This window comes from Aulonocara stuartgranti (genome assembly GCF_965226115.1).
Source record: "Aulonocara stuartgranti genome assembly, chromosome: 11".
In the NCBI taxonomy this organism is placed as follows: Eukaryota; Metazoa; Chordata; class Actinopteri; order Cichliformes; family Cichlidae; genus Aulonocara; species Aulonocara stuartgranti.
In genome coordinates this window covers 28,060,313-28,087,029 of record NC_138947.1, presented here as the reverse complement: position 1 = coordinate 28,087,029, position 26,717 = coordinate 28,060,313, and the positions used below count along the sequence as shown (strand labels likewise).

Genomic DNA, 26,717 nt, shown 5'->3' with positions numbered 1-26,717 from the left:
CCCCTCCCGTATGGATCAATACAGTCTGTGCCAAGCCAAGCAGCATTGTCCAGGTACTAAACTGTGAAGACAGATATCTGTCTAAATTAGACCCAAATAAAATGATGTAGTAATCAGGGGATTAAGATAGGAGAGGGGTTAAGGGGTTAGAGCTGGTGGGGGGTAGGGAGGGGATTTAGGCACAGGCCATTTTAGTCATCTACTCATAGTGTTGGGGTGGGGAGAGAAAGACAATGGTGTGTTTTTTTTTGTTTTTGTTTTTGTTTTTTTTTTAAATTAAGTACGCATCCATTCAGCAAAGTGTGATCTTCAGACTTGGGAAGGATTCACTTTTTCCCACCTAAAGTTTACTAATGCAGTGGTGGAAAACCCCTCTGAGACAGCAAGCCCTAATAGGAGTGAATAACTTCCCTTTGAAAGCCATATATAGATTTTTTTTTTTTCCAGAAAGAAACCCAGAAAAACCCAGTGTGCACATTTATATAGAGTACATCTGGCACAGCTTACTTTATATCTATCCTTACTAGGGTTACTGATACAATAATGGCAGAGCACAGTTCCCTTCATAAACTAGCTGAAGCTGGTTTAGGTGGGTGTAGGTGCAACCTACAGTAATGATTTTCAACTAAATTCCACATTTTTCATGACATTTTAATACTGTCATTTGCACACATCCACTGAGAGTCTAATGGAAACTGTTTGTGACACAAGGTAGCATTTTTAGTCATTGAGAGATTGCTCATTTCCAAAGTATTTTAGTGATGTTAGGAGTAGTTAGTGTGAGGGGTTCCTCTTACTGCAATGTATTTATTTATTTTTTTACTCAGGTTATATATAAAGTATCTATTTTTATATGTTTACTCTTTTCTTCTTAGGTATAAGCTCCCCAAGAACACATACGTTTGTTTCCATTTTAAATAATGAAATCAACAGCGTAACCCGTGTGTGTATTTGCATGTGCTTTTTATACCTGATGGTAAGAGCTGGATCTTTGGTTCTTGGTAAAAAGAAAAAACAAACAAATAGAATAAAATAACTAAATTAGTACAACACCCCCCTGAAACAGGTCAATTTGAGCTTTTAAAATTTAATACAAATCCTATATTTCCATACTTTGTAGTGCAAAATAGAAAGTACACTAAAATAATGTTAGCAGGCATTTGCAATTGTTGCTGGCAGCCTTAGCTAAATATGGCAGCTCATCCTACTAAACCTAGCAAACAAACATTTTTAAAACATCATCTCCATACCTGAGCTATGTGTGTTGTGTGTCTAATAAGCCTGGTTGCCCTGATACAAGAGCCAAATGCATGCCATTTACAAAGCATGGCAAAGTTTTCTCTTCTCTTTTTCTAGCAGCCATGCTAACTCTACATGCTAACATTAGCCTTCTGCTCTTGAGGCAAAACTTGTTAAAAACTTCAATTAGCGAACCCAAACCTCTACAGGACTCGCGCAGGATGAACCAGATATTAAATAGAAAAAGATATAACAGTCGGACTGTTATATCGACTGCTAAACCAGTGTGTCATACATTTGCGCTACATTGTACCTTTTTGACACGTGTAGGTGTGTGCCAGTATTTTTGCAGTTTTCCACCACTGACAGTTTGCCTGGTCTGATTAGCGCTATTGCTGATACTCCTACTAGTTGCCCTAATAAATAATATTTTCACCAGCTGTGAGTAGGCTGGGACCATCACTGAAATCAGGGGTGGGCCCCGCTGAGTGGCTGATGATCTGATGATCAGTGTTGGATATCGACTCCATTTATCAGTGCCGCCATTTATTAGCGGACGACGCTCACAGCAGGGTTGGGCCTGTAGGGGATGCAAGCAGTGTTGCAGAGTCTTGTCAGTGCATAGATTTCTTCAGTTACAAAGAGTGGGATGTGTTGGAGAGTTTTTGCAGAAAATCTGACTCTTGCTTCAGTTCAAACACAAGCTCCTTTGCCACATTACAAGCCACATTGTCCATCACCGTCACTCATGTTGATTTTCCGCCTTACGCATTATTGACGATACAATGAAATAACAACCAGGAGCAACGCAGCGCTGAGCTGACTGCGCTGGATTCATTAGCGGCACTTATCAGGTTTGAGCTGACATAGTGATCATAGTTAATAGATTTCTGCCTGCGTCCATGAACCGAAGCTTGGCATCGTTGCTGTGATTGCTGCTGGATTAAAGAAGAGAAATAAGCTTAGCTGAGAGAAACAGCCCAGAGGACCACGTGGCTATGATTGGGGATTCAGAGAGAGAGAGAAGAGGAGAGGAACGGCAGTCTTTGTCCAGCCCAGATGTCACTGTAGTAGACTGCCCTTATTGATCTGCTGCTTTACACAAACACACACACATATCCTGCACACCACTCACATACACGGTCTAATTAGATAGCTATACAAAGGAAATTTAAGAAGTGAGACCTTCAATTTGGCTACATAAACACCATTTACTGCTGATTTATTACTTACTTTACATTGAAATATGTGTCTCGTTATAGAATATTCTTTTGTGCGTAAGCATACATCAGTTGAAGAATATTTTGAAATATCTCCATCTCTGCATTCTTTCTACCTTGCCTGGCCTGGTTTTTATGTCTGTCCTTTTTTAAGGTTTGATAAACCAAGACGACACAGTCACTTAGCATGTAGGTATCTGTGTGTGTTTCACAGGGCTCGGCAGGGAGGGGACGCAGCACCCAAACTTAATCCAAACTCACAGCAGCCCAGAGGGCATTAAGGGTGGGTGGGGGGTTGGGTGAACCCATTCCTAAGAAGAGAGGTTCATTTTTTAACATACCCATTCCCTGCCGTCTAATAAACACACTAAATGGGGATGCAAGTGCCTACAGAAATTTTTAAGAACCCCATTGCTTACATGTACAGGTTCAGATTTTTTTTAAGGCTTGATTTCTTTGGAAAATTCACCACAGTCCAAAAAAACTTATATGCAGGGAAGAAGTTAAGAATAGGTGACTTCCACTTGGGCAGCACAGACAAAGAAAATGCCACTTATGGGAACTAAAAATGCAAACATAAAAAAAGAGGAAGTTATGAATAACCACTTTAAAAGTAATTGTTTTACTTCTTGCCACACTGTCCCTACACACACACACACCTCCTCATTAACTACTGTTGTCGCTCCATTCTTATATATAAAAAAAACTTTAAATACAACACACTTTAAAGTCTGCTGTCTACTTCTCCACTTGACTTGATCCATCTTAAGTGCCCCATATTTACTACTACATTGCTAGCAACGTCTATTAGTTAGAAGAAGTCTTTTTGGGGGGGAGGGGGGACACAGAATCAGAGAGAAAATGGAAGAGGAGTGGATGTAGTTAGTCCAGATTGAAGGCCAGTGATGTTACATGTCTGACTAACTTAGGGAAACAAGCTGGAAATGTCTCCAGGCTACTGCAGCTAATCATTCAGCCCACAGAGGAACTGATCGTTAGCCACTGATGTCAGCCTAACCTTGCCACGATGTTTTCTAGTGAGTTGTGTTTGTATGTGTGTGCGTGCGGGTTGTGGGGGTTATAGATGGAAAGATGGACTTTACTCTGTTTAAAAAAACAAAAACAAAAAACAAACAAACAAATGCTGATCATAATGGATGAGGAACCGCCTCCTGCTGAGGGAATATAACATAAAAATACAACAATTGCTGTAACAAACTCCCCAAATGTTCATGTTTTACTTTTTCTCAAAATGAATCAATAGAATGAATAACAAGAAAGAGCAAAGAAACAAAAACAGAAAAACATCCAAATTTGGGTAATATTTACTCTGAGACCACTATCTATTCAACTATAGCAAAATTAAAGCCCTCTTGGAGAAGAGGGACAGTCATAGAACAGTGATTACATCATCTCTGAGGCACTGAGGAAGTAGGACCAGGAGGTGCTCTGGGTCAAGCAGGCGTCAGGTTCACTGAGGACAGAGGTGAGGGGGAAGAGGGTCGCCCAAAGACTAGCCAGCTCACCCGAAATCTCAGTGTGGCTCAGACATCCAGGTGAATTGCAAGCATGCATGCGTGATGAAATCAATCTGGATGCAGATTGGAGGCCATGTGCGTGTCTGTGATCTGCTCTCGAGGATTCTCCTGTACATGGAAGGAGAAGGGAAAACAACCTTATCACTTTAACTTTTTTTTATCTTTCTGTGTCTGTTCCATATGGCTGGTAGGTTATAGTTTGCAGTCAGAAGTAGCACAAATACTGAAGCGTTGTTATGACTGGGAGTGACATACGTTGCATTGTGTGCTCTTTCAAGTGAGACCAGCTGAAGATGTAGAGACTAGTTGAGCTCTTTGCCTATGTTTGTCTATTTCTTAGATCAAACTATTATGTAATATTAAAAGTAAAGTTCGCTTTCAAGAGGAAAAAAAGTTACTAAAAGATTTTTTTTTTTGTCTCCCAAGGGAACAATGAGAAGTCTAACAAATATCCTCAGGTGCTGCCACTTGAGTTAGCATCAGTTGGGACTAAAGACTACAAATCTGACAATATGAAAAAGAAAGAAAGAAATGGATGTATGAAAATTGAAAGAAGTGATCTGACTTAATCAGCTACTGAGCCTGCTTGAGTGTTTGAGGCTATTAGCTGGAGGCAACATTACCTCCTACTAACATCACACACATCATTCTGGACAGTCGGTGGCAAAGTTGCCTTTGTGTGAAAATTTGGGAAAAACTTTGTGTAGATTAAAAAAATCTGCAGCTTCAGTGGTTTTCATTTTTAGTATTCATTTAGTAATATCACAGTTATAACTGTATTTAATCTTTGACAGCATCATATCCAGTGCATTTAGCCTGTTAAGAACAGAAACCTGTTTTTGGTCTCCCATTGTGTTTCCTGGTTGCTGTCTGCTTTTTACCTCTGTTCCCAGCTGTCTCTCTGTTCGTCTGTTGCTCCGGGCCTTGCAGTCAACTACACAGGAAAGAAGAGACCAAAGATAGGGAGCTTTTTAGCACCCCCTCCCCACCTTTCCCCCCACCCCCCATCCACAACACACAACCCTAACACCCCAACATCCACAGCTACTAGCAGCAGATGCAACAACACTCTTGACGCTTTGTAAAGAATCCCTCAGCACACAGACAGCCTCCCTTTAGCTATCTGCCTGGCCTCAGTGCCCTGTTCCTACATTGTATCCAGATGTGAGGAGGATGGTTGAAGGGAGGAAGGTAAAAGGGCCCCTGGTACTGCCCTCCCCAGCCCTAGACCATGCCAGCTAATCCCATCCCAATAGCAAAGATTTATTAACAAACTCCCTGCTAAAAAGAAATGAGGCCAGCAGAGCAAATACCCCAGATTTTCATTTCAATATTTGCACGTTTAAATGCTGCACATAGCAACAAACAGCGCAGTGGCCGTTTCTGCTCTTTTACCCTAAAACTAAAACCGAGGAGATGAAAATCTGTTGCCCTTAAATACAACTGGCTGCGATCATCTAATCCCTGGCTGCAGACCTCTATTTAAAGAGCGTAGCCGCTAATCCCATCGGATTATACCTGACCAACTGTACAAAATCACCTAATTAATAGTCTTAAGGATGGTCACAAAAGGCGGGCTTCCCTTGAAAATAAGACCTTAATAAATCATACAAAAAATCTGACCCATATACAGAGTCATAATCTCGGGCATAATCTCAAACACAGAAACAGGAGACTCAAGGTCAGAACTCCTCATGGTCAGGACTCGTCTAGAAACTAGAATCTGGAAGTGGGTCAAAAAACTCCCAAAACATTTTAATGCAGTAAATGCATTACTTTACACTGAATCATACTGAGACCACTGTGAGATGTAAATTCCCCCTTAAACCACTGCTATAGTTGTGCTATCTGTAACGTCGTACTGGCTTACTGCTGTACATATACTGATATGACTCCTTTAAATGCATATTGATTTTTTTTTTAATTTGGTTTGTGTCCCAGAAGCAGGTGGTGTACTCAGATTTAAGTATCTGGGCAGCAAGCTCTGTGCCATGAGAGGTAGAACTAAGATTTAAGTTCAAATTTAGAACTTCTGTTTCTATTTTCAAACGTCAATGGAATTGTTATGGGCAGCTTAAAACAAGTGCTGCTACTAAATGTGTGGAACTAATTTAGACTGCCTTATTAGATCAGTTCAGTGCATGAGGTATTGGTTAATTCTACAATAAATACGTAATTAATTAGGCTGCATCACACTGGAAATATAAGCAACTAGTTTTCTTAGTCTCTTGCCCTGACTCTTTCCAATGCTTCCACATTATTGTCCACGTGTACGACCACATATATGATCCTAAACTATATTTGTTGCTATGACAGTGCCATATTTTTTTTTTCCTTTTTGTATGGTAGAGCCCTGCTTATCTTGAATTGATATTATTGCAAATGCAGGTTTATCAGCAGACTTTGTGTCTGCCTCCATGTGTTTATGTTTCTTATTAGAAGTTAGCTGTGTCCATTTTTAGTAACCCATCCTGCCATCTTCAGTCAGTACAATGTGTTGTGTAAAGTTGTCCACTGGTGCGGTTTGGAGAGGGGGACTGTGTGTAATCCTCAATCCTCTGTCCCTCACTTCATGTGTGAGCTGTTGCTTTTTAGCAGTGGTTAGGTGGCTGGTTGCCTGGTTTAAATGGCCTGGGTAATGCAAGCAGCTCCCACTGGAGGTTTCTGATCTCTTTAGGGAAAGCTGTGCAAACATCACTGTTTGATGCAATATTTGCCTTCTCCTATATTATCCTCAGCTGCCTGTCCAATTTAATGACTCAACATTAAGTGGTGAGCTGCGTCAAGCTGCTACAATTAAGAATTTGGGCTTTTTCTCAGACTTTCATTATCAGAATACAAAATTGATTGTTCACTGAAAAGAAGACTTGATGGGTAGATTGCTACAACTACATAACTTGAATGGTTATGGCTAAGCACATAACTCTAACCCTTCGTTGTCTTAGAGTTTTTCTTTAATATAATATACAGTCATCTTGGTGCGATAGACAAAACTTAATTCAAATTCAGTCAGATATCTCCTGGAAGTTAAAGAGTTCATCGAGATCGAGCACAGGCAAAGCTGCCAGACAGCCTTTTTTTCTACAGTTTGACTTGACCTTCAGGAGGTTTTTCATCTTACATTTTTAAAAAAGTTAACACAATAGAAAGGTATGGAACACAGTGAGTTAAAAGATCCTACAAAGTTTCTCTGATCATGAATTGAACCATGGCCATTGTGGTTGTGTGGTATGCCTTAACCACTGGTGCACCAGACATAATATTTCAGGAACAATATGTTCTGTCCAGAATTGAATGATAAACTAACTCATTAGCAGTGTAGGGACTAATGCGTTATTAGGTAACGCGTTACAGTAACTGCGTTATTATTGTGGTAACGAGCACGGTAACTAGTTATTATGCCAAAATCAGGAACGCGTTTATCGTTTCTGGGATTTAGATAGGGTCGTTATTCGTTACTTCGTGTGTTGCGTTCGACTTACCTCAGAAATTGAAACACGGACCTGGGAATGATGTCACACTCGAGTAAACGGCGTTCTGGTTAGCCTCGTCAGAGAAGTCGGGGTTCCAATATGGCGACGCCCTCAAAAACGGTTGTTTTGCTAGCCCTCTACAAAAACAAATTACTATTAAACACATATGCAGCTCATCTGCAGTCTGGAGTTACCTACATCTTCCTACTCGGAAGGCAGAATTTCCGAGTTCCGAGTACAATCGAAAGCACCACGACTGCAGTTTCCGTGTTGGACATAAAAAGTGCACGTGACGCTGTGACGTAGGCTAGAATCTTAGACCACTGAAGCACTAAATCTACCATCATATTTTATTTATCTACATGACCTGACTGGAGGAAATATTATTTTGGTTAAATATTGACTATTTATGTGGCTAAAAATATTTATTATTTTATTTTTCTTTGTGAGGCTGAAAATACTTTTAAGTTTGCCCGCCATTACTGAACATGAGGTCTCCAGTTGGTGCAGTTCAGCTGTTTTCAGTTAAGTTTACAAAGAATGGACAAACCTCACTGTGTTTATGTTGAACCATTTTTGCACTAAATTATTTGCACTATTTTGATACCTACAGCTCCTAAATGGTCTGAGGTACAGTTTAGTGTTGGCACTGCTAAAAGTATACTTTCTACCCATTTCAATGATAAAAATAAATATACCTTTCAAAAGTTTATGTCGTGTTTTGTTATCCACTGCTTCTTCCTAGTGATACTACGTACAAAGATTAGATTTATAACACTGTTGCACCAACCCCAAAATTATGTGTTTGCATTTATAGAGGTTTGAAACAATAGAAATAGATTAAAACAGACAGATAAAAAGTGAGACACAAAAACAAACATTGTTCATTTCTAATTTAGTTTCATTCATTTCATCATTAACTTGCACTCACACTACTACACTGACATTTTAGGTTCAGGCCATTAGGTGACACAGTGCATTTGTGGCAGGATAGCACTAACATGTAAGCAAGCTAGAAGACTGGCATCCTTGCTGGTATCCAGTTAGGGAACCAACACATTAATAAGAGAATTCTGAATAAAACCAAAGTTAATTTCCCTAGTAACTAGTTACTTTGAAAGTAACGAATAACTTGAGGTAACTGAGTTACTTTTGATAGAAGTAACTAGTAATGTAACTAAGTTACTAATTTAAAGTAACTTACCCAACACTGCTCATTAACTTCATAAAGTCTGTTGTAGACTACTGTAGCTTCATGAACACACTGTGACAGCTAAAGAAAAAGGCAAAGCCTGACTCTGAAAGAGTCTAAACACACTATTACTCTTTGAGGCCATAATTAGCCCCAAAGTTGCTTTGAGGTAAGCTACCAGAAGCATGGTAGCATATCAATAGCTAGAGTAACAGCATGCTCTTTGTGATTTTTAAAAGAGGTAACACATGCTAACCTTCCAGATTTAGCATCTTAACATGTTTACATTTGCTAACAAATTAAAATTTGGTGCTCAATGAAAATCACATTTAGTACAGGTTATGCTCATGAAAGTATTATCTCAATAAATACTCGAACGTCAATAAAAGTTAATGGAAAGTCATTGTGTAGAGTTTATCTTGGAACACAAACGTTAGCCAAAAAAGGTATTTCTACAAACTAGAGATGTCAAGCTAACTTAATGATGGAACTGTGTGTGATTGTACAGAGCAAAGGTTATGTGGGCAAGTAGGCTACTCTTTATAGTTGTTATATACCTTTGTTGCCATCATGTTTCAATCTGAATCAAAGTACTATGATAAACCATGTTTATCATCAGTCAGTGAGGTGCTAAATATATAAAATTCAACTGTTTTAATAATATAGCGCTGATGCCCAGCAGCTATCACCTCAAGGAATTTAATATTGTATACTACAGACCTTACAAATGAAAAGTACCACTGAATGATTTTTCTACTGAAAGCTTCAGTTTTTATTTAGCAATAATAAATAACAGGAAAATATAAGAACTACAAAAATTATTTCATTACTAAAACTGTTGTTCAAAAAGTCTGAAAACCTAGTGTTTCAGAAGTATTAGAGATTTTGTTATAGTTTCACAAACTCATACACTGCATGTACAAGATACTTGAATACAGCAATTTGTTATCATTAACTTATTTGTTATCACATAACCTATTACTAGACAGGGTGGCAGCCTGACGTTCATGCCAGTATACGTTCTGCTTGCTTCTACATGTCAATATGGTAAACCCACTACTATGTAAACAGTGCAACTGGTGCAGATCAGGTTGTGGCATGGAGTTTTATTGCAAACAGGCAGCTTGCATAATTCTGCTTGTTTGCCAGTAGAATGAAGTGATCTGGTTTTCTTAGGCCCACCTGCATCTGGAGGGAAAATAAACTGACATTGTGGGCTGATTTAGATGCATATGGAGTGTTTTCCTCCCTGTTTTGTCATATGTATATTCATCTGTTAGAAACACTTGAAGTGTCTTGGATGTAATTTACTTAGTCATTCACAGGTTTTTCATGTTTTGGAGTTTTTGTGTGTCACCTACGCAGGTGTTGTTCATCTTCCTTTTTTTGTCATGTTTTGCAAGAAAACTTGTCAAATGTGACTTTTGGCTGCTGCTTCTTTGAAACAAGCTTGTTCAGTTAAACCTCTGAAGACAGATGTTCCATCAGTATATATAGTAGCAGATTTAGATCTCTTTTTTCACTGTTATGTACAAACATTAGAAATCTGTAGTGGGAGATTTGTTGTTGTTGTTGCCTGTTTGATTTAATATTTTTCAAGTAAAATATATCAAAACAAAGTAAGAAAATTTCCTGTGTTTAAGAGCTCATGCAGGTATATGAAACGTGACAAACAGACATGCATGTTCACACGCACACATCCACATTTGAGCTGCACAGCTTGGTTGGAGGAAGAGGGGAGGGGGTTGTTACAGTGTAACTATACTAGCAGATTGTCTCTGTAGGACTGTTGGATGAATGTTAAGAGACAGTGCATTCTAGCCAATTTCCTGTGCTGTGGTTACTCTGCAAATAATCGCTGTGATGTCTGGTATCGGTGTTTGGACTCTGCTCTCCTGAAGAATTTGATTACAAGCAAAAAAAAAAGGGAGAAAATGCAGTACTAAGCTAAAAGTTTTTTTTTCTCTTACCAATCTTCTCAACAGACAGTGGTGATTTGCAGTCCAAATTCCTAAAAATATTGCATGCGCCTGTAAAATGGACATCTGCAGTGTGCAGCTCCAACGCTGCAGCTCTCACACTCTCTCTTTCTACCTCGATCTCCCACATCTTCCCTTCTCGCTCCTCTCAGTCAGCTCTTATTATCCTAATCCATCTCCTGCCATGACTTTACATCACTATTTACCACTTATCTTCCCTCTGCTGCCCTCCTTCTCATTATTTGCTCAGCCTTTTCTACTCTCCCTGACATGCATCTATCTCCCTCTCTTGTTTCTGATGCTGCCTTGTTTTCCTCTGTATTGGTTTAGGGTTTTTCCACTGGGCGGGTTAACAAGCCAGCATGATTTCATCAATGTGAATCAGTCAGCCTGATAAGACGTGACCCAGATGGGATCTCCAGTTCTTTTTATACAGCCATCAATCACAACTACCTAGCCACATAAGCTCACACTAACAGTAATGCCTGTCAGCCTGTGCACAGCCTGAAATATGGCATGTAGCTTTAGTGCGCTCTTTAGAAAAACTCTGTCCCACATGAAAGACTAACAATGTTTGTTATTCTCATCTTGCATCCCCAATTCCTGCTTGTTGCTTCTTTTTTTCAAAATTATTTTTGGCTATGAAATCCTGGGCAGATGTTACAGTCAGTGCACACACACACGTGCACACACACACACGTGCACACACACACGTGCACACACACGGACACATAAACAACTCCCGGAATATTCCTCATAATGGTCAATAATAAGTTTACAGTAACCTCAGTGAACTTTGTGGAATCTTATATTTGCGGTGGTGTCACTTTCATATTCCCACTGTAATAATCCCCCAAGGCCCACTATGTTTCTAGGTCAGTGATTTTATAGACATTTGCTTTGTATGCTAAAAACGTGTTAGCTTAGGAAAGAAATAGAAAAGTATACTGATACACCTCTCTTGTCTGTGCAGTAAATGTTAATCTAGCACCAGCAAATTAGCTTAGCTTCCAAACTAAGAAAATTTGCTTAGCTTAGCTTCCTAGCTAATGTTGCTACGTCGCTGCAAATTGTCTCTTTGTTCTTTTAAACGCACTCTTACAGCATGGAAACAAAAAAACAAACAAACCAGTCCTAAATTTAAACTTGTTATGTTTTCTCAAATTTCAAATTTTACAGGTTAACAAACAAAAAAACAAATCTTGTTTTCAGTTATTTACTGCAAATTTTCATTTTGAAGATGGCAAACCATGTCTGTTCTTTAAATTATTGTGGTTTACTAACAATACAAGTAGCACAGTCTGTGTAAAAGATGACTGTAACTGCTGTGACATTACCTATTTGTTTTTGAAGTGCCCTTTTAACACCCCCGACCGTTTCCATTGTTGTCATCCTGAGAGCCAAATTACCCCCCAGATGTGATGAGGAGGGGCGGGTCTGACTCTAAACCTACTTGGTTAAAGACCTCTGACCAGTTGTTAGCCAGTGAGTTTCAGTGTGGTTTCATACCACAGATAATCCTCTATTTTGAAAAATAGATTACAAAATAGACTCTATTGTTTATCCAATACGACCCAAAATGAGTAACTGAGCCCATAAATTAAACAGTAAAATGTTTACGAGGGCTAAGTCAGAAATCTGTTTCCCCATAGACTTTTATAGAGCTGAAGTCTTTTTGCAATCACAACTATCACCATCTGGTGGCCTTCAGATGTAATGCAGGTTAAAGGTACTTCTGTGTGAGCTACATCATTACTCAGTGAGCAAATGGGTGACTGGCCAAGTTGTAGCTCTACATTTGTATGGCTGTGCTAAGTAGTGGTTTCCCCCTCATCTGAGAGGTTTGCGAGGATAAGTACCTCTAGAAAAATAGTGCATCAGAAACTACTCAGTAAGCTCTAGTTTTCTCTAATAATTTGGACAGGTATTTACACAGAGATAAATTAAGTTAAACACTGCAAATGTGGGCATCATTACCTGACCTTTGTCTTTGTCTGGCTTTTTTCTTTTTTGTGTGCTATATTAGAAATCTTCATTATAGAAAGTAATGCTTATGAACTTGTTTTCTTCACGGTGTCTTTGAATATTTAGTCCTCGTGGGTTTATAAAGGGGAAGTGCCACTTACCTACTAGGCCAAAAACAATCAGAAGTTCAAGGTATCGGCTAAAAGAAGGAGCGCTAATTAAGCTAATGATCTGCTGGCAGTGACTTCATATCTGTGGAACAGGTTAAGTGTTTCAAAAGAATGTGAAACTTGTGTGGGCTTGGGTTCGGTTATTAATGTAGCTTAGCTTTAACTTAGCAGTACACACAACAAAGTGTTTTCATGCACATTTGACTACTCAGTTATTTAAATGTATCAGTTATATATTTACCTATATATTATTATTGTTTGACAGCTTTACATTTACTTTTAAGTTTAAGCAGCTGACGCACACACACACAGATGGATAGAAATGCTACGCCAGTGTGCTCTGCTATGTTTGCCTACCACCTAACATTCAAAGCTGTATAACTGAACTGACCAAAAATAAGTGAAGTTCCTGTGTGAAATGTGCGTAGACTGTAGTCTGGTGCAATTATTGAGAATCTTACTTCCACTATAGTGTAACTCTGACATTGTTAGAAACAACAGTTATGCACCATGTCAGTGGGCATTAATTCAGCAAGCTAGCCATGACTTTATTATGCCTGATATTTTTGTCATATACCATTAAAACAAGCTATATGATAGCTATAATAATTACCTGCGACGCTCCCATCCACAAAAGCAAAAAAAAGTGAGCATGGCATTACTTTTATTCTACGCTCTTATTCGCAAATCCACATACAACTATGTCTTTAAACTTTTTTTATATTCTACGTAGCAGTTTTTCCAAGGGAAGTAATTGAATTTTGCCCTGAGGTTACTTTGTTTGGAGTTTTGTTAGTTTATTGTGTGTGTGTGTGTGTGTGTGTGTGTGTGTGTGTGTGTGTGTGTGTGTGTGTGTGCTTGTACTCTATTTCAGTGTGTGAACACCCCACAACAACAACAACTGGCTGTTTGAGCCCACACACTATCAGGAGATTTCTGTGGAAACCCTCCCATCCTGTATTACACACACACACACACACACACACACACACACACACACACACACACACACACACACACACAAAAAGACTCAAAAACAGATCTGTTGCCCTGTTTGGTTCTCATATGTGCTCTTGACAACTCTTGCAGGATGTGATCTTCAGATTTTGCCCAAAGGTAAAGGTTTGAAAAGAAAAGCACAGCAAGTAACGAAAAAGCAAATAACCAAGCAAATCAGCAGCCAAACAAACTGTATTCAAGCACACACACAAAACCGCCCCACATATTCTGAGAGACACCTAATGCAACACCTCGGCATGGACACCTTTTACGTTTTCCAGCAGAACATTGGATGCTAACACATTTTAAATACTGTGCTGAGGAGGGTGATGTTGAAATTTGAGATAATGTTTGTGGAAACTCTCCAGTCTGAAGTAAAATTTCAGCCTTTCTAAAAAGCTGCAAGGGGAATCATGATAAACACAAGGCCTTTAATAAATCGCATTGCCATAGCTAGCTGGTAAAATAAGCAATAAGTTAGTTAATTGTGATTTTTGTGAGTCGATTACAAAAAGATCTTCTTGGCTGTTGTCTCAGTGATGCTCGGTCTTTGTGCTGTTGTTTGGGCGACTTAGCGCAGGCTCAGAGACGCCCATTAGTATGCAACAGCTTGATCAATACAAAATTTACTCTATCCCTCTCCCACGTTGATTGTGTGCAAGCGACATCTCCACGTGTTTGCACCTGTGCGCAAACTCGCTAACCGCCTGACTATCTCGCCTCAGCAAGCCACAAAATAAAAGGGTTACATCAGAAAGTGTGACAGGGTGGAAGACTGGTGGCCAACTTTGAGGTCGCTGGTCTAATTACACTTCAGAGAGATTGCAGAGGTCGCGCGGGGCTGCGGGCGAGACTGAGGAGAGTGCAGAGGAAGAGGATGAAGAAGGCAGGGAGAGTGGACAGTAGGGAGTGGGGTTAAAAGAGATGGAGAAGTTTCAATTTAACTCTACTGCACGAGTGGCTATAGTGCCTTCGCCACTGTGCTTCTTCATCTTTCTCCCAACCCTAATGCCTTCAGTTTTACCCTGAGACAAAGCATATAAACGAGTTGCATTTGCGGCCTTTCACACAGATCCGAGCAGTAAAGAATGAAACGTCTTATCTTTGATCAAACACTGCTGCGACTCTCTAAATGACTTGTTTGTTTTTGTGTGCAGAACGGTTCTGCTTGAGTGGCCCTAAATGTCTTTCCATGTAAGGGAAAATCAAAAAAGATCCCCTTATATAAGGACATTCTAATCATCCTTACATCCACTCCAGTGCTTTAGGATTAAGACTTGGATTTAGGGGTTGTGGTTAGATTAATGTTGGGCTCGGGGTTAAAGTTAGGTTTAGTGGCTTAGGAACCAACGATTAAAAAACGCAGTCTTGCACAAGAAGTCTTGTCTTTCGCAAGAAACGTGTCTGCTCGTTTTTGAACTTGGAGGTAATTTATGCGAGGGTTATGATGGTTTAGTCTGCGCTGCATGGTGACAGTAGATCCTAGTTTGTGTATGTGTGTGAGGAATGCTGCTGTGGTTTAGGAGAGGGCTAGAGACGGTGTGTGTGTGTGTGTGTGTGTTGAGGGGGGCACTGTGGGCAGGAGCACCCAGGGGTTAACGAGCGGTGTGAGAAAAACAGGCAGAGTTTGAGAAGGAGGGGGAGGGAAATATGCACACACTTATACACACACACACAGAGGAAGCCGAAGATGGTTGGGTCCATAAGAGCAGGCAGCGCTTGTTGGCTTTATACTTGTGGGAGCAGGTATCAAACAATGGAAAATGTAGTGTTCTCACAATTCTTGGCAGGGGGGACAAAAGTACTGACCTTTATCCATTTTCATGTGATACACAAGAAACCCCAAAATATTAATAATAAATAAATAAATTAAAAAAACAGGTGTCTCTTTTGATTGCAGTTGCAGCCACAGTGAATCGTACTGAAAGACAAAAGCCTCCATTGCAGTGTGTTTGGTTAGTGTGTGGGCCTGAGAACTGCACTCTTCTTTTTCCTGACCCGTCCAGTAATCCCACAAGCATGGGTGGGTCACTAAAATGTAACATGACAGTACTGACCCAAACACCTGCCACTTCCTAAACACACACACACATGCACGCACGCACGCACGCACGCATGCACGCACACACACACACACACACACACACACACACACACACACACACACACACACACACACACACAAAAGCGCACATACATAAACAGAGACCCAGTGGGATCTTTCTGTCCAAAAGGCCCTTCTCACGCAAATAGAGTAGGCAGACAGGATCCCTTCTCAGTCTATTTATCAGAGAAGGGGGGGTGGCGGCTTGAGGAGAGACAGACAGCATGGACCCCCTCTATTGTTCTGGCTGGGTTTAAGGGATGGGTGGGGGGCGTAGGGATGGGACCAGGGATAGGATGGGAATTGGAGACCCCAACAATGCCACAAAACCCCCCACTGCTCTTCCTGCTTATGAGAATGACCTGCTCTGACAAGAGAAGGAAGAGAGGGAAAACTATAATATCACTCAGCCCACACCGGACCCTGATTGGTCAGAGATCTGGTTATAGATTAGCCCTAAGTGGGATTCAGTTTGGAGTCAGTCAAACTCTGCCAGACCTCGTTCAGAGAACACCAAATTCTTTAGGGGTGGGGTGCAGGATGGCAAAATGGAGGAGGTCAGATCTTGTCATTAGACTATGTTTAATTTGTTAAATACACAATCAGAAGAATCAGGCATGAGTGGGTACAGACAGTCTGAGCCAGAATCAAAACAAGTCATTTAAAACTAGTCATTTGTGGGTATCGCAGCTAGCATTACCAGGAAGAATCCAGCACAAAATGGGACTAAAAGTCTTGAACCCACATCTGGACCACATCCATCTGCAGTTCATCTCTAAAGGAAGTCAATCTCCTGTCTAGCTTTCTCACACACACACACACACACACACACACACACACACACACACACACACACACACACACACACACACAAGCATATTTTTGGTTTATGGTGGAGATATGTGAAAAATGTTGCAGGGATGATGACATACATTTCTTAGCAGTGCAGGAATAATGTACACAATTCTGAACATATTTTACTGACACAACATGTTTTTTTTTCTAGAGTGAAGAAAGAAAGTTTTATGTGTGTTTCCTTCTCACAGCTGCTGACAGGATTTTTGGTATATGGCATGTAAGTCAATAAATAGTACTTAACAGCAACTGGAGCAGAGACTGATCTGTGAACCACAAAAAGTTGATTCTTTTTTTGTTTGTTTTTTTTCCCAGCTACGGCATTTTTACCCTAAAAATGCCAGAACTCTGTGTGAGTGTGTGTGTGTGTGTGTGTGTGTGTTTCTTTTTTTTTTTTGTGAACATCCTGTAGGTGTGTGTTAGAGATGCCTATCCGGCTGTGGTCTATTTCTCTCTCTTCATCGTGGCACATACAGCAGACCTCTTTGTCTGCCAGTTTAGAGCTGGGTGGGAGGTGAAGAGCAGTTTGTTCATAATGGATTATTGATTGGTCTGAGAATACACTGTGTGTGTGTGAGTGTTTAAGACTCCATCGCCTCTGTCCCACTCTGAGCATTGAATGTCTCCACTTTATGAGCAACTGTATAGAGGATAGTAAGTTTATTTGTAAAGTGCTCCCTGTATGTTATGCTTCCTGAAGCTGTGTGCGTGCGTGTGTGTGTGTGTGTGTGTGTGTGAGAGAGCCCTTTCTGTATGTGCTGTTAAGCTATCAATGCTGCCTGTATGAAACAGTAGTAAAAGCCAACATTGTGCATATACGGACGTTCAAAAGATGTGTGTGTGTATGGGACATTAAAAGACCCCTCTGTTTTGCTTGTTGATTCCACAGTTCCCCCTGCATGTATTTGTGTGTGTGTGTGTGTGTGTGTTTATTTTAACAGAAGGTCCACTCTTTATTTTTCTCCCCCTCTGTCTATTTTTTTTTCATAACCTCAAATGCTGATCTCTGTGCTGCTGTGTGGGAGGGAAACAGATCCCATCTCTGCTGAAGGATGTCCCACATGAGAATGACCTAGAGTCGTTACCAGTGATAAGGTGACAGCGTGAGTGACTGACTGCGTTATGAAAGCCAATCTCCTCAAACCCGGGTATGGGAGATTTGTGCCGTGGACGCCTCTGAGGCGACTGCTGTGATGGAGGCAGAATGGTGGCATTTTCTGTCACAAAAGAGCAAAACGGCGAGGGCGAGCAAACGGTTGCAAAAACTGTGCAGCTAAATGGGAGCATGCCTTTTACTCACATGTTCTCTGCAGGCAGAATATACGGCCTCTAGAGGGTGCTGTTGCAGCTGGTACTCTTAAATAAATTGTGCTTGCCTTGCTACCAGTGGTGGATCTAAATGGATGAAGCTTGGTTTTTACGTCTGCCTTTGCGACGGCACTGCTGTGTGAAAACAAATCTGTAAACAGATCCTCTGCTTGCACAGTTTGACACAGTTTTTGTTTTTTGTTTTTTGAGATTCTCTCCAGATGTGAACCCCGGAAGATCCAGAAACAAAAAAACCCCCAAAAAAACGAGCCAAGCTGCTCTGTAAAGGTTGCGCAGGGTTGGGAAAATGAGAACGGATTTCCTCCTCTTACAACTGCTAGGGTTTGGCGTTCAGAAGGCAGATCAGCTGAGGTGAACGTGTCAGGAAGGAAGACAGGAAAAGGATTGTTTTTTTTTTCTTCTTATTTGATGCAGCAGTCATTATCAGCTGAGTGTGTGAGACTCAAAGGAAGCTTAAGTGTCCGTTAATGGCATGTCTGATATCTGAGTGGCAGTTTTGCCAACTGGGTTTAGACTGATCATTGTGTTTGAGGGCGATCTGTTTCCTGCAAGTAACCAAAAAAAGGTTAAACACTCCAGTTACGAAGTAGCTGAACTAAACACAGTAAACTAGGATCATTTTCCAGCTATGTGCTCTCACCATCTCCAGTCCTATTAATTCCTCCCCTCTTACTGTGCACGAGGTTAATTAGCTGGAGGATGTCAATGGCAGTCACAAAGTGGAATGGGCTCCGTGTCTCAGAGAAAAACTCCTATCCATTTATTGTGCCACGGTGATCTTTAGTAGAGCTTCTATCTCTTTTTGTTTTTGATGACTTTGATGATTGGTCATTTTCTCTGTCTCTCCTGGACTGTTTCTCTCTCCTTAAGCCAATTTGTCTTTTTTTTTTTTTTCTTCATCCTTTAGCCTCTATGGCGACAAGCCTGCATTGTTTCCCTTCTGGTGGTTAATCTCATTACATTTCAATTGGCACATGTGCTTGTCTGGTGGATGACAGGCTTACAGTTGAATAGTCTCAACCCCTCCCAACCCTCTTGACCCCCAGTCAGCAAGGCCATTTAATAGCAAATAAGATCATTATCCTCTGTTTTTAGCGCCAGAACTGGAAAAAACTACTAAGTACTAATGAGTAACATTAGGCTGGAGACAGAGAGCAGATGGAACAGATTGAGGGGAAACTGAGGTGGATAAATGGCTGTGGGTAGATGGCTTTGTTTTCCTTATTGTCCCTCATCACTTGAATTTCTGTCTGTTACAGTGACAACTGGAGTCTTCTCGTGATAATATTTGGCTCATATAACAGTTTATGAATATCTTCTCTAAGATAGCTACATAAATTAAACACTGCGCCATGGGTCATGGTGTTAAAAAATAATAAGGGCTTAGCAATTACAGCAGCAAACTGTGGTGCTCTTTCAGGAGGCTGCACAGATGAAATGCAGATCATGAACTTACAGTAGTAATTATTCTACATACAGTGATACTTCTAATGCTTCTGATCTAAATCAGCAGCTATGCTAGCGGCTCTGTGACACTAAATTTAGTGCAGTGCGCTGAAATTCTTAAAATGGCATTGAAATATTGAGCAGGTCTATTGTTATCTAGTTTTCTTTGTATTAGCATGTTAGCATTTGTTGCCACTAAAAACAGAGTGCAGGATTTCATTAGTAATTCATTCATAAACTGACAAACTCTTGTATCAATTCTATGCAAATCCACGACACGACATCAAAGCCCAGTGCATCCAATAGGCCTCAGTCACACAGGCCTAGAGACCTGTCAGCAACCCCCTGTCAACCTCCGTTTGCTAGGAAAAAATGTGTACCTTTTGACCAGCTGCTGTCTGTCACCAGCTAAAATCAGTATCAAAGAGGGTGTGACACCAAAAACCTTGGAGTTGCTTTTGTTTCCATCAAATTGCTGCAGTTTGCATGGACGGTGGCAAACTCCTTGCAAGTGAGCGTAGCAAAAGGTGAAAAATTGCTATTCAAACCTGAAACAGAGAACATTTGACTTCAAATAAAAGTTGTGCTTTAACGCTGCGTCCCGCACGTTTCAAAAGGAACAACTTTTGCGCATGGACTTTTCACAATTTTATTTCTCATTTGGAAAGTAGCTTCCAACTGATTGCAGACTAGTCCGTTTTTCCTTGCAAACGGTTGGTGACCATAGCAACTTGCTAGCAACCAAAGCAATTGCACGGAGGGTTTTCAGTATAGTACAACCTTTTGTTAACTGGTGTTTGCCAAAAGGTTGCCGACCACTATCTAGGCCTGTTTGCCTGGAGCCTTACATACTGAGATCTTTTTAAATTGATAAGCAAAAACTTTGAAAAGGACCACAAAGGTCATATTTGGGGTGGCTGTAGCTCAGGTGGCAGAGCAGGTCAGCCACTAATCAGAAGGTCGGTGGTTCGATCCCAGGCTGCCTCCTGGCTGCATGCCAAATATCCTTGGGCAAGGTACTAACCCAGTGTTTGCCTACTGGTGGTGGTCAGAGGGCCCGGTGGCGCCGGCAGCCTCGCCTCTGTCAGTGCGCCCCAGGGCAGCTGTGGCTACAATGTAGCTTGCCATTGCCAGTGTGTGAATGGGTGAATGACTGAATGTAGTGTAAAGCGCTTTGGGGTCCTTAGGGACTAAGTAAAGCGCTATACAAATGCAGGCCATTTACCATATTTAATCGCCTGCATTTGGGTTATGCATGTCACTGCCATCCACAAAGCCATGCCCTTAACACTGTGTATGCTTTTACAGGTTGACAGTTTTCAGTTAAACAGAAATAAATTATGATTAACTGTATTATGTTTAGACAGTTGTCTCGATCTGATACAGTACTTTATTTCAGGGTAATGTGAGGCACAGCTCCACTTATGGCAGCAATGGTACGTCTTCACTATAAATCTTAGCAGACTAAGCTCGCCCAGAGGAAGCATGGTAGCCTACTGAGGCTGATTTCAATAGCATAAATCATTCTTGAGAGATAGATAGCTTTGGTGCAGGGTAGTCATTTTCAGTGCAAGAATTTAAGACACATGATTGTTCTGGTGCTAACTTTCCTCCTCCACCACCTTATACTCTTATGATTATGATCAATTATCCACTTATAATTAGAGCTCGGCAGTAACTCAGCTCACGGGTTCTGACACTTTATGTATAAGCCTGTAATAATGTTGTCAGTCAGATTTCACATAGTTCATGCTTTCAGGCAGGTTTCCCATGGAAATCTTTTCATGCTTGAGAGTTTTGTGATAGTAACTTATGTGATATGTCCGGTTTTATAAAGGAAAATGTTTCCTTGTTTTAAATCAACAGGGCTGCCTTATGCATTGATGTTTTAATGAGCTGACGGTTAGAAAAGAATAAAGATGTGAATGACCTTTAATCAGTATTGTGAAAGAGTGGGACAGCCCATGAGGAAAAACGTCAATATGGTGAAAAGTAGGCACTTTGAACAGTATTCAGGGTACACTATGGCTAATTCAGGTTAGGCCTGGATTTTCGGGATTATTGGTATAAAGAAATGTCGTAGACACAAACAGTTTAAGAAAATCAGTATTTCACCTGTTCATGGAAATACTGTGTATGCAGTCAACACGGAAGTTTCTGTTTGTCTCATCGCTCTCTCTTATCTATCTCTTTCTGTTTGACTCTCTCTCTGACCCCATTCAACTCCAGTCGAGAAATAGAGCAAAGCAAACTGTCTGAAGAGCCACTTCCTGTTGTGTACTTAAGATCCCTGTCATGTGATAGAATCAGTTGAGACGGGTGCATGAGGCCACTGTGGGGAGGGAATATGGTGGCACTGCTGATGTTGCTGATGTGAAAGCGACCCCCCATCACCACCACCACCACCACCACTCCTCCAGCACAACCCCCACCCAACTCCAACCCCGATTGTGTAAAGTGTCGACTCAGCCATTGTGTCAGAGCCCCCACGCTCTCCTCCCACCCACATCCCCACCCGACTCGTGCACAATCACTGCACACACATCCACGTGCATAGTGGCAGCGAACAGTGCAAGATACAGACTCACAGTGTCCTATAGACACACACGCGCACACACACACGAACACACACCTAAACCCTGTACATTTTTGTCAGACTGTTCGGTGGGCAAGAAGGTCAAGTGCTTATCACCACAGTGAGCTTTGAGGTCCAAGAAAGGTTAGGAAGCTGCTTTTTGAATAGGGTAGCCATACATACTATGGTATGTATATGAATACATTATACTTGCTAAACTTGTAAACATTGCTATTATGAGAATGGAACTGCATTCATGATAAAATATTCATACCAAAATGCTTACTGTAGGTTGATAGTAACTGTAATAGTTCTATTATGAAACCTTCAAAAGGAAGATTCTGCAGCTGCTTTTTTTTTTTTTTTTTTTAAATGTTCTGCTGCAAAAAGTGACAATTAGTCCATCATTTTAAAGTGTGACTTGAAATGAGAGCTATGGATGAGTCATTTGGCTCATTGTGTCTTTTTCTCAGCAGTGCTGTCAGTGACTGCTGACTTTATCTGTTGGGAGTCTATGTACAAAACAAGTCCATTTGCGCAGGGCTGTGCAGCTTTACATGGCTTTGGAGGTACAATTCAGGGACGCACGTGATGGTTATGAAGCAGATTTAACACACAGACAATTATACGTTAGGGCTACATCATAGTAAAAGATGCAAAGACATCTTTCTTTACCTTACACAAGCGTGTGTAGCTTTGTTAGGTTAGTGACTTTATAATTAAGTCAGCACAAAGTAACAAATCATAAACAACATATCAAATGTTATTCCTCGTTGCTTCGTTTTAACATTTCTTCCATCGGAACTCCAACAAGCAGGATAAAGGTTGTTTTTTTTTTGTTTTTTTTAATAAGAATATGTCAGACCCCGAGATCCTTGCATCTGATAAGCCCGGATGTGGCATATACATCTATGGCTGTGTACACAGCCACTACAGTGGCTTGTTGAGGTGGATTTAGAAAACTAAAAGTCTTCTTGAAATGATGCGCTGCAGCTGAACTAACATGCCTTTCTCATTTTTATTCACAGGTGGATAGTATACGTGTGGGTCCCCGCTTAAAGAACGCTCGCCGTTTGGCAGTACAATGAAGACCAGAAGAGTAGCGAATGACCACCTCTGAGGCAGAGACCTTCAGACATGCCACTCCACCGACACAATGACATGAAACTGCGTGAAACTTTCACATTATTTTGACAAAGAGATTGTTTAAATCTCAGTTATTATATGCCGACCTTTTCGACCCTGAGAGAGCAAATGACAAGTAGCTGTTTGTGATTTGAGTCACCGAGGATGGCTATATTGCGTGGCATCCAGTGACTAGACTTCAGCTGCTATATTAGTAGCCTGATCGAATGATTGAAGGCAGATAGTGTTTTCAACGTGCCAACAAGGACGCATCAGACATCTCTAGATGTACAGCTGCAGATAGCAGTAGTTATAAATACTTTTTGAGCTTATGAAAGGCCACCTAGACAGGGTAGTTTAATTCATACCATGAATCCCAGAGACAGTGTGGACGTAATGGAGACTCAGTCAGGAGGTCAGAAGGAGAAGTTGAGCGTAGACAAAGCCAACCCTAAAAATGAGATGGAGGCCGAGGACGACAAAACTCCTGGGAGTTACGACTGCAACATCTGTGGACGCAGCTTTCCTTTCCTTAGCTCTTTGTCGCAGCATATGAGACGCCACACGGGTGCGCGCCCTTACAAATGCCCCTACTGTGACCACAGAGCCTCGCAGAAGGGCAACCTCAAAGTCCACATTCGCAGTCACAAGCTGGGCACGCTGTCTAGCCACCACTCCAATGAGGATGAAGATGGTGCTGCTGAGGAGGAGGAGATGAGGGTTTCAGAGGGTCTCGATGGAGGCACCAGCCCAACCAAGAGCAGCTCTGCCTGTAACCGGATGATAAATGGGGATGGCGGTGAGGAAACCCGTAGGAAAGTCCCTGTGAGGAGCATGAAAAGGGAAAAGTCCGTCACTGAGCAGCGGCCTTACTGTTGCCGTTTGTGCGGCTACGAGGCCCAGCGGGAAGACCAGCTCCTCAGCCACATTGAGAAGGTCCACATAACAGCAGACACAGAAGAGGAGACCGCTGTCAAGGAGGAGGCTGCGACCGAAGCTGACGTCATCCAGCCCCAGAGTGACGGGACCTTCCCTTGTGAGACTTGTGGTCAGGTCTTCTCCCAGTCCTGGTTCTTGAAGTCACATATGAAGAAACACGCGGGGATCCTGGATCACTGCTGTCGCATCTGTGGGAGACGTTTCCGCGAAGCGTGGTTTCTCAAATCTCACATGAAAACACACAACACCAAATCTAGGTCACGGTCAAAAGCAGAGTCAACTGAGCATCCAGCCACCATCAATGATGTAGCCCAGGATCCTGATATTGTTACCGGCTCCGTTACTTCTGTCTACCAAATGTGCTCCAAATGTGGAAACCTGTTTCACAACAGAGAGAGCCTAAGAGCCCACGATAAAGTTCACAGTCTCGGCTATAGCAGGAAGTCCCCGAGCCAAGGGAGGCCCGATGATGATGAGGACTCCCCAGCTGCTAAGAAACGTTTCCTTGACTACTTAAACCTCCAGCCTTTTGAGGGAAAGAACCAGGATGAAGAGGAGGAAAGTGAGGAAAAGATAATAGGTCAAAGAATCCCAGAGCTAGATCCAGTTTGCAGTTACCAGGCCTGGCAGTTAGCCACTAAAGGAAGGGTTGTGGAGCCGGTAGAGTCTAGTTACAAGGCCTCTTGCGGGGCAGGAAGTATCGGAGAGGAAGCCCTAGCCGGTGCTGCTGTGGTTTTTGAAAAGGAGAGCAGCCGTTATGTCCTGCAAGGTCAAGAGAAACGCAGTTCGGGTAGACGCAGCAGCTCCGGTTTGGGAAGCCACACCTCTTCAGGGGACCGGACACCAGACAGCCTCAGTGATTCCGAGTACCGGCCTTCGTCTCGTCAGGACAGAAGGCGCCCATCCCAGTCGCAAGCTTCTTCCTGCAAGTCCAACGAGTGCTTTGAGTGTGGCAAGGTGTTCCGCAGCCGTCACCAGATGATCGTCCACCAGCGGGTTCACAGGAAGGATGGAGGCAGGGCCTCTGTTGGAGACAAGGAAAGAAGCGCAAGAGATGAGCGATGGGGCTCCACCAGTGACCCAGAGTCAGGTTCTCCCAGCTGGCCCAGCACCCCGGGATATGGAGATTCTCCACCAGCTTCCACCCTTGGAGACCAGGCCTCAGAGATGGGTACTGCAAACTCTGGAGAGCTTTCGGGTTAGTAAACAGTATTTTCTATTGGCTTAATCTTGTTTTATTCCCTTTTTATTTGTTTGAAATAACCCTCTTCCATTATAGATGCCACATAATATATAATATACGCAAAGAGCTGAGGATCAATTAATGTGATGATAAGGAGTCTAGTTAAATAAGCTATGACCAACAATTCTATCAAAATATAATGTGAAACATAAGTGTAGAACCATATCTTGAAGGATTTTAGGCTCAGGAGTGATTGTAGTGCTTTTAAAGCCTTGCAGTAAATATCTGCTGATGAAATGTGCTTTGTGAAGCTGCAGCTTCTCAGCTCATCAGCCTTTATAGAGTGGGAAGTAGAGCCACCATGTGGCAAAATGTCCAAGTTACATATTTGTGCACGGCACTCTATAAAAACAGAGTGCCGCTCTTAGATGCCATTATATATGGTCAATAAACTTTAACAGTTGCCGGAAAGTCAGTTTACAACAGTGCCATTATTATGTAATGCAGAACAATGAACGGTTAGCAGTTAAATGAGAGTTTGTGCCTTTCAGCGGCATGTCAACAGAGCAGAGGACATTTTTGGAATGCCTATCATTTTTTTCACCTCCACAACCAATAAACACTGCTAAGCAAAGGGGGGGAAAAAAGGAGAAGAAGAAGAAAGGACACCCATAATCATGGGTTAAAAATGCTAAAGGAGGAATTCCTGCGTTACAGCTCTCTGCTGTTTATCTTTCAAACTTCAGATTTCTGTCTGCACAGCTACGGGACGGCGGATAGCATAGAATTGTTGTGATTGTTTCTTTTCCTCCCTGTTAGTACAGAAATGCAAAAATAGCAGCAGCATTTCTTCAGGCCTGATCGAGCTGTGCGCTATTTCAGGTCTTCCTGTCTCAGGAAACTCCCCTCACCTCCCTCCTGCTTATATGTGTGTGAATATGATTTTTTTTTTCTCTCTCTGATTTGTGTCTTAGCCATGAACACATGTTTGCTTGCTTCCCTTAACACACTGGTATTGTTTATTATATAATAACAAATTATTAGCTTTACTGGGAACATCAAAAAGTCATTGAAGGCAGGCTCGGACTGTTTTTTTTGTTTTTTTTTATAGTTGTGCAGCACTGTGAGGAATTCACTCTCTAAAAAGAACAATCTGAGACTGCGCTTGACTGTGTGAGATTGTGTTAGTTATACTAGAAATGCCTAAAATCTCTTTTAAACATTTAAAAAATATTTTTACGTGTGTACAACAGTGATGCAAAATTACAGTTTAGTGTGCACATTGCTTCATCGAGGGAAGGTCAAAGGTAAAATGAAGGTAGCAAACACCGCTGAATCCACCGTTCCAATATCCGAGCAGTGCTATCTAGCTTAGATAACGTCTCT

At 41.5% G+C, this 26,717-nt stretch overlaps 1 protein-coding gene and 1 long non-coding RNA gene across 8 annotated transcripts in view; one reads left to right on the top strand and one right to left on the bottom strand.

Annotated features, from left to right (window-relative positions):
- Nucleotides 1-26,717, top strand: part of LOC309717137 (zinc finger protein 516-like) — a 66,140-nt gene that overhangs the window by 22,628 nt on the left and 16,795 nt on the right. For all 7 annotated transcript variants that reach the window (XM_082551450.1, XM_082551447.1, XM_082551446.1 and 4 more), the window contains exon 2: nt 23,113-25,346. In XM_082551450.1, coding sequence (XP_082407576.1) covers nt 23,579-25,346 — 1,768 coding nt within the window. In that variant the 5' untranslated portion in view covers nt 23,113-23,578. The remainder of the gene's footprint in view (nt 1-23,112; nt 25,347-26,717) is intronic.
- LOC309717359 lies at nt 3,781-12,251 on the bottom strand. Its single transcript, XR_014279670.1, has 4 exons — nt 11,979-12,251; nt 7,480-7,607; nt 4,879-4,931; nt 3,781-4,105 (listed from the first exon to the last, which is right to left on the bottom strand). It is a non-coding gene; the product is annotated as an uncharacterized lncRNA (long non-coding RNA).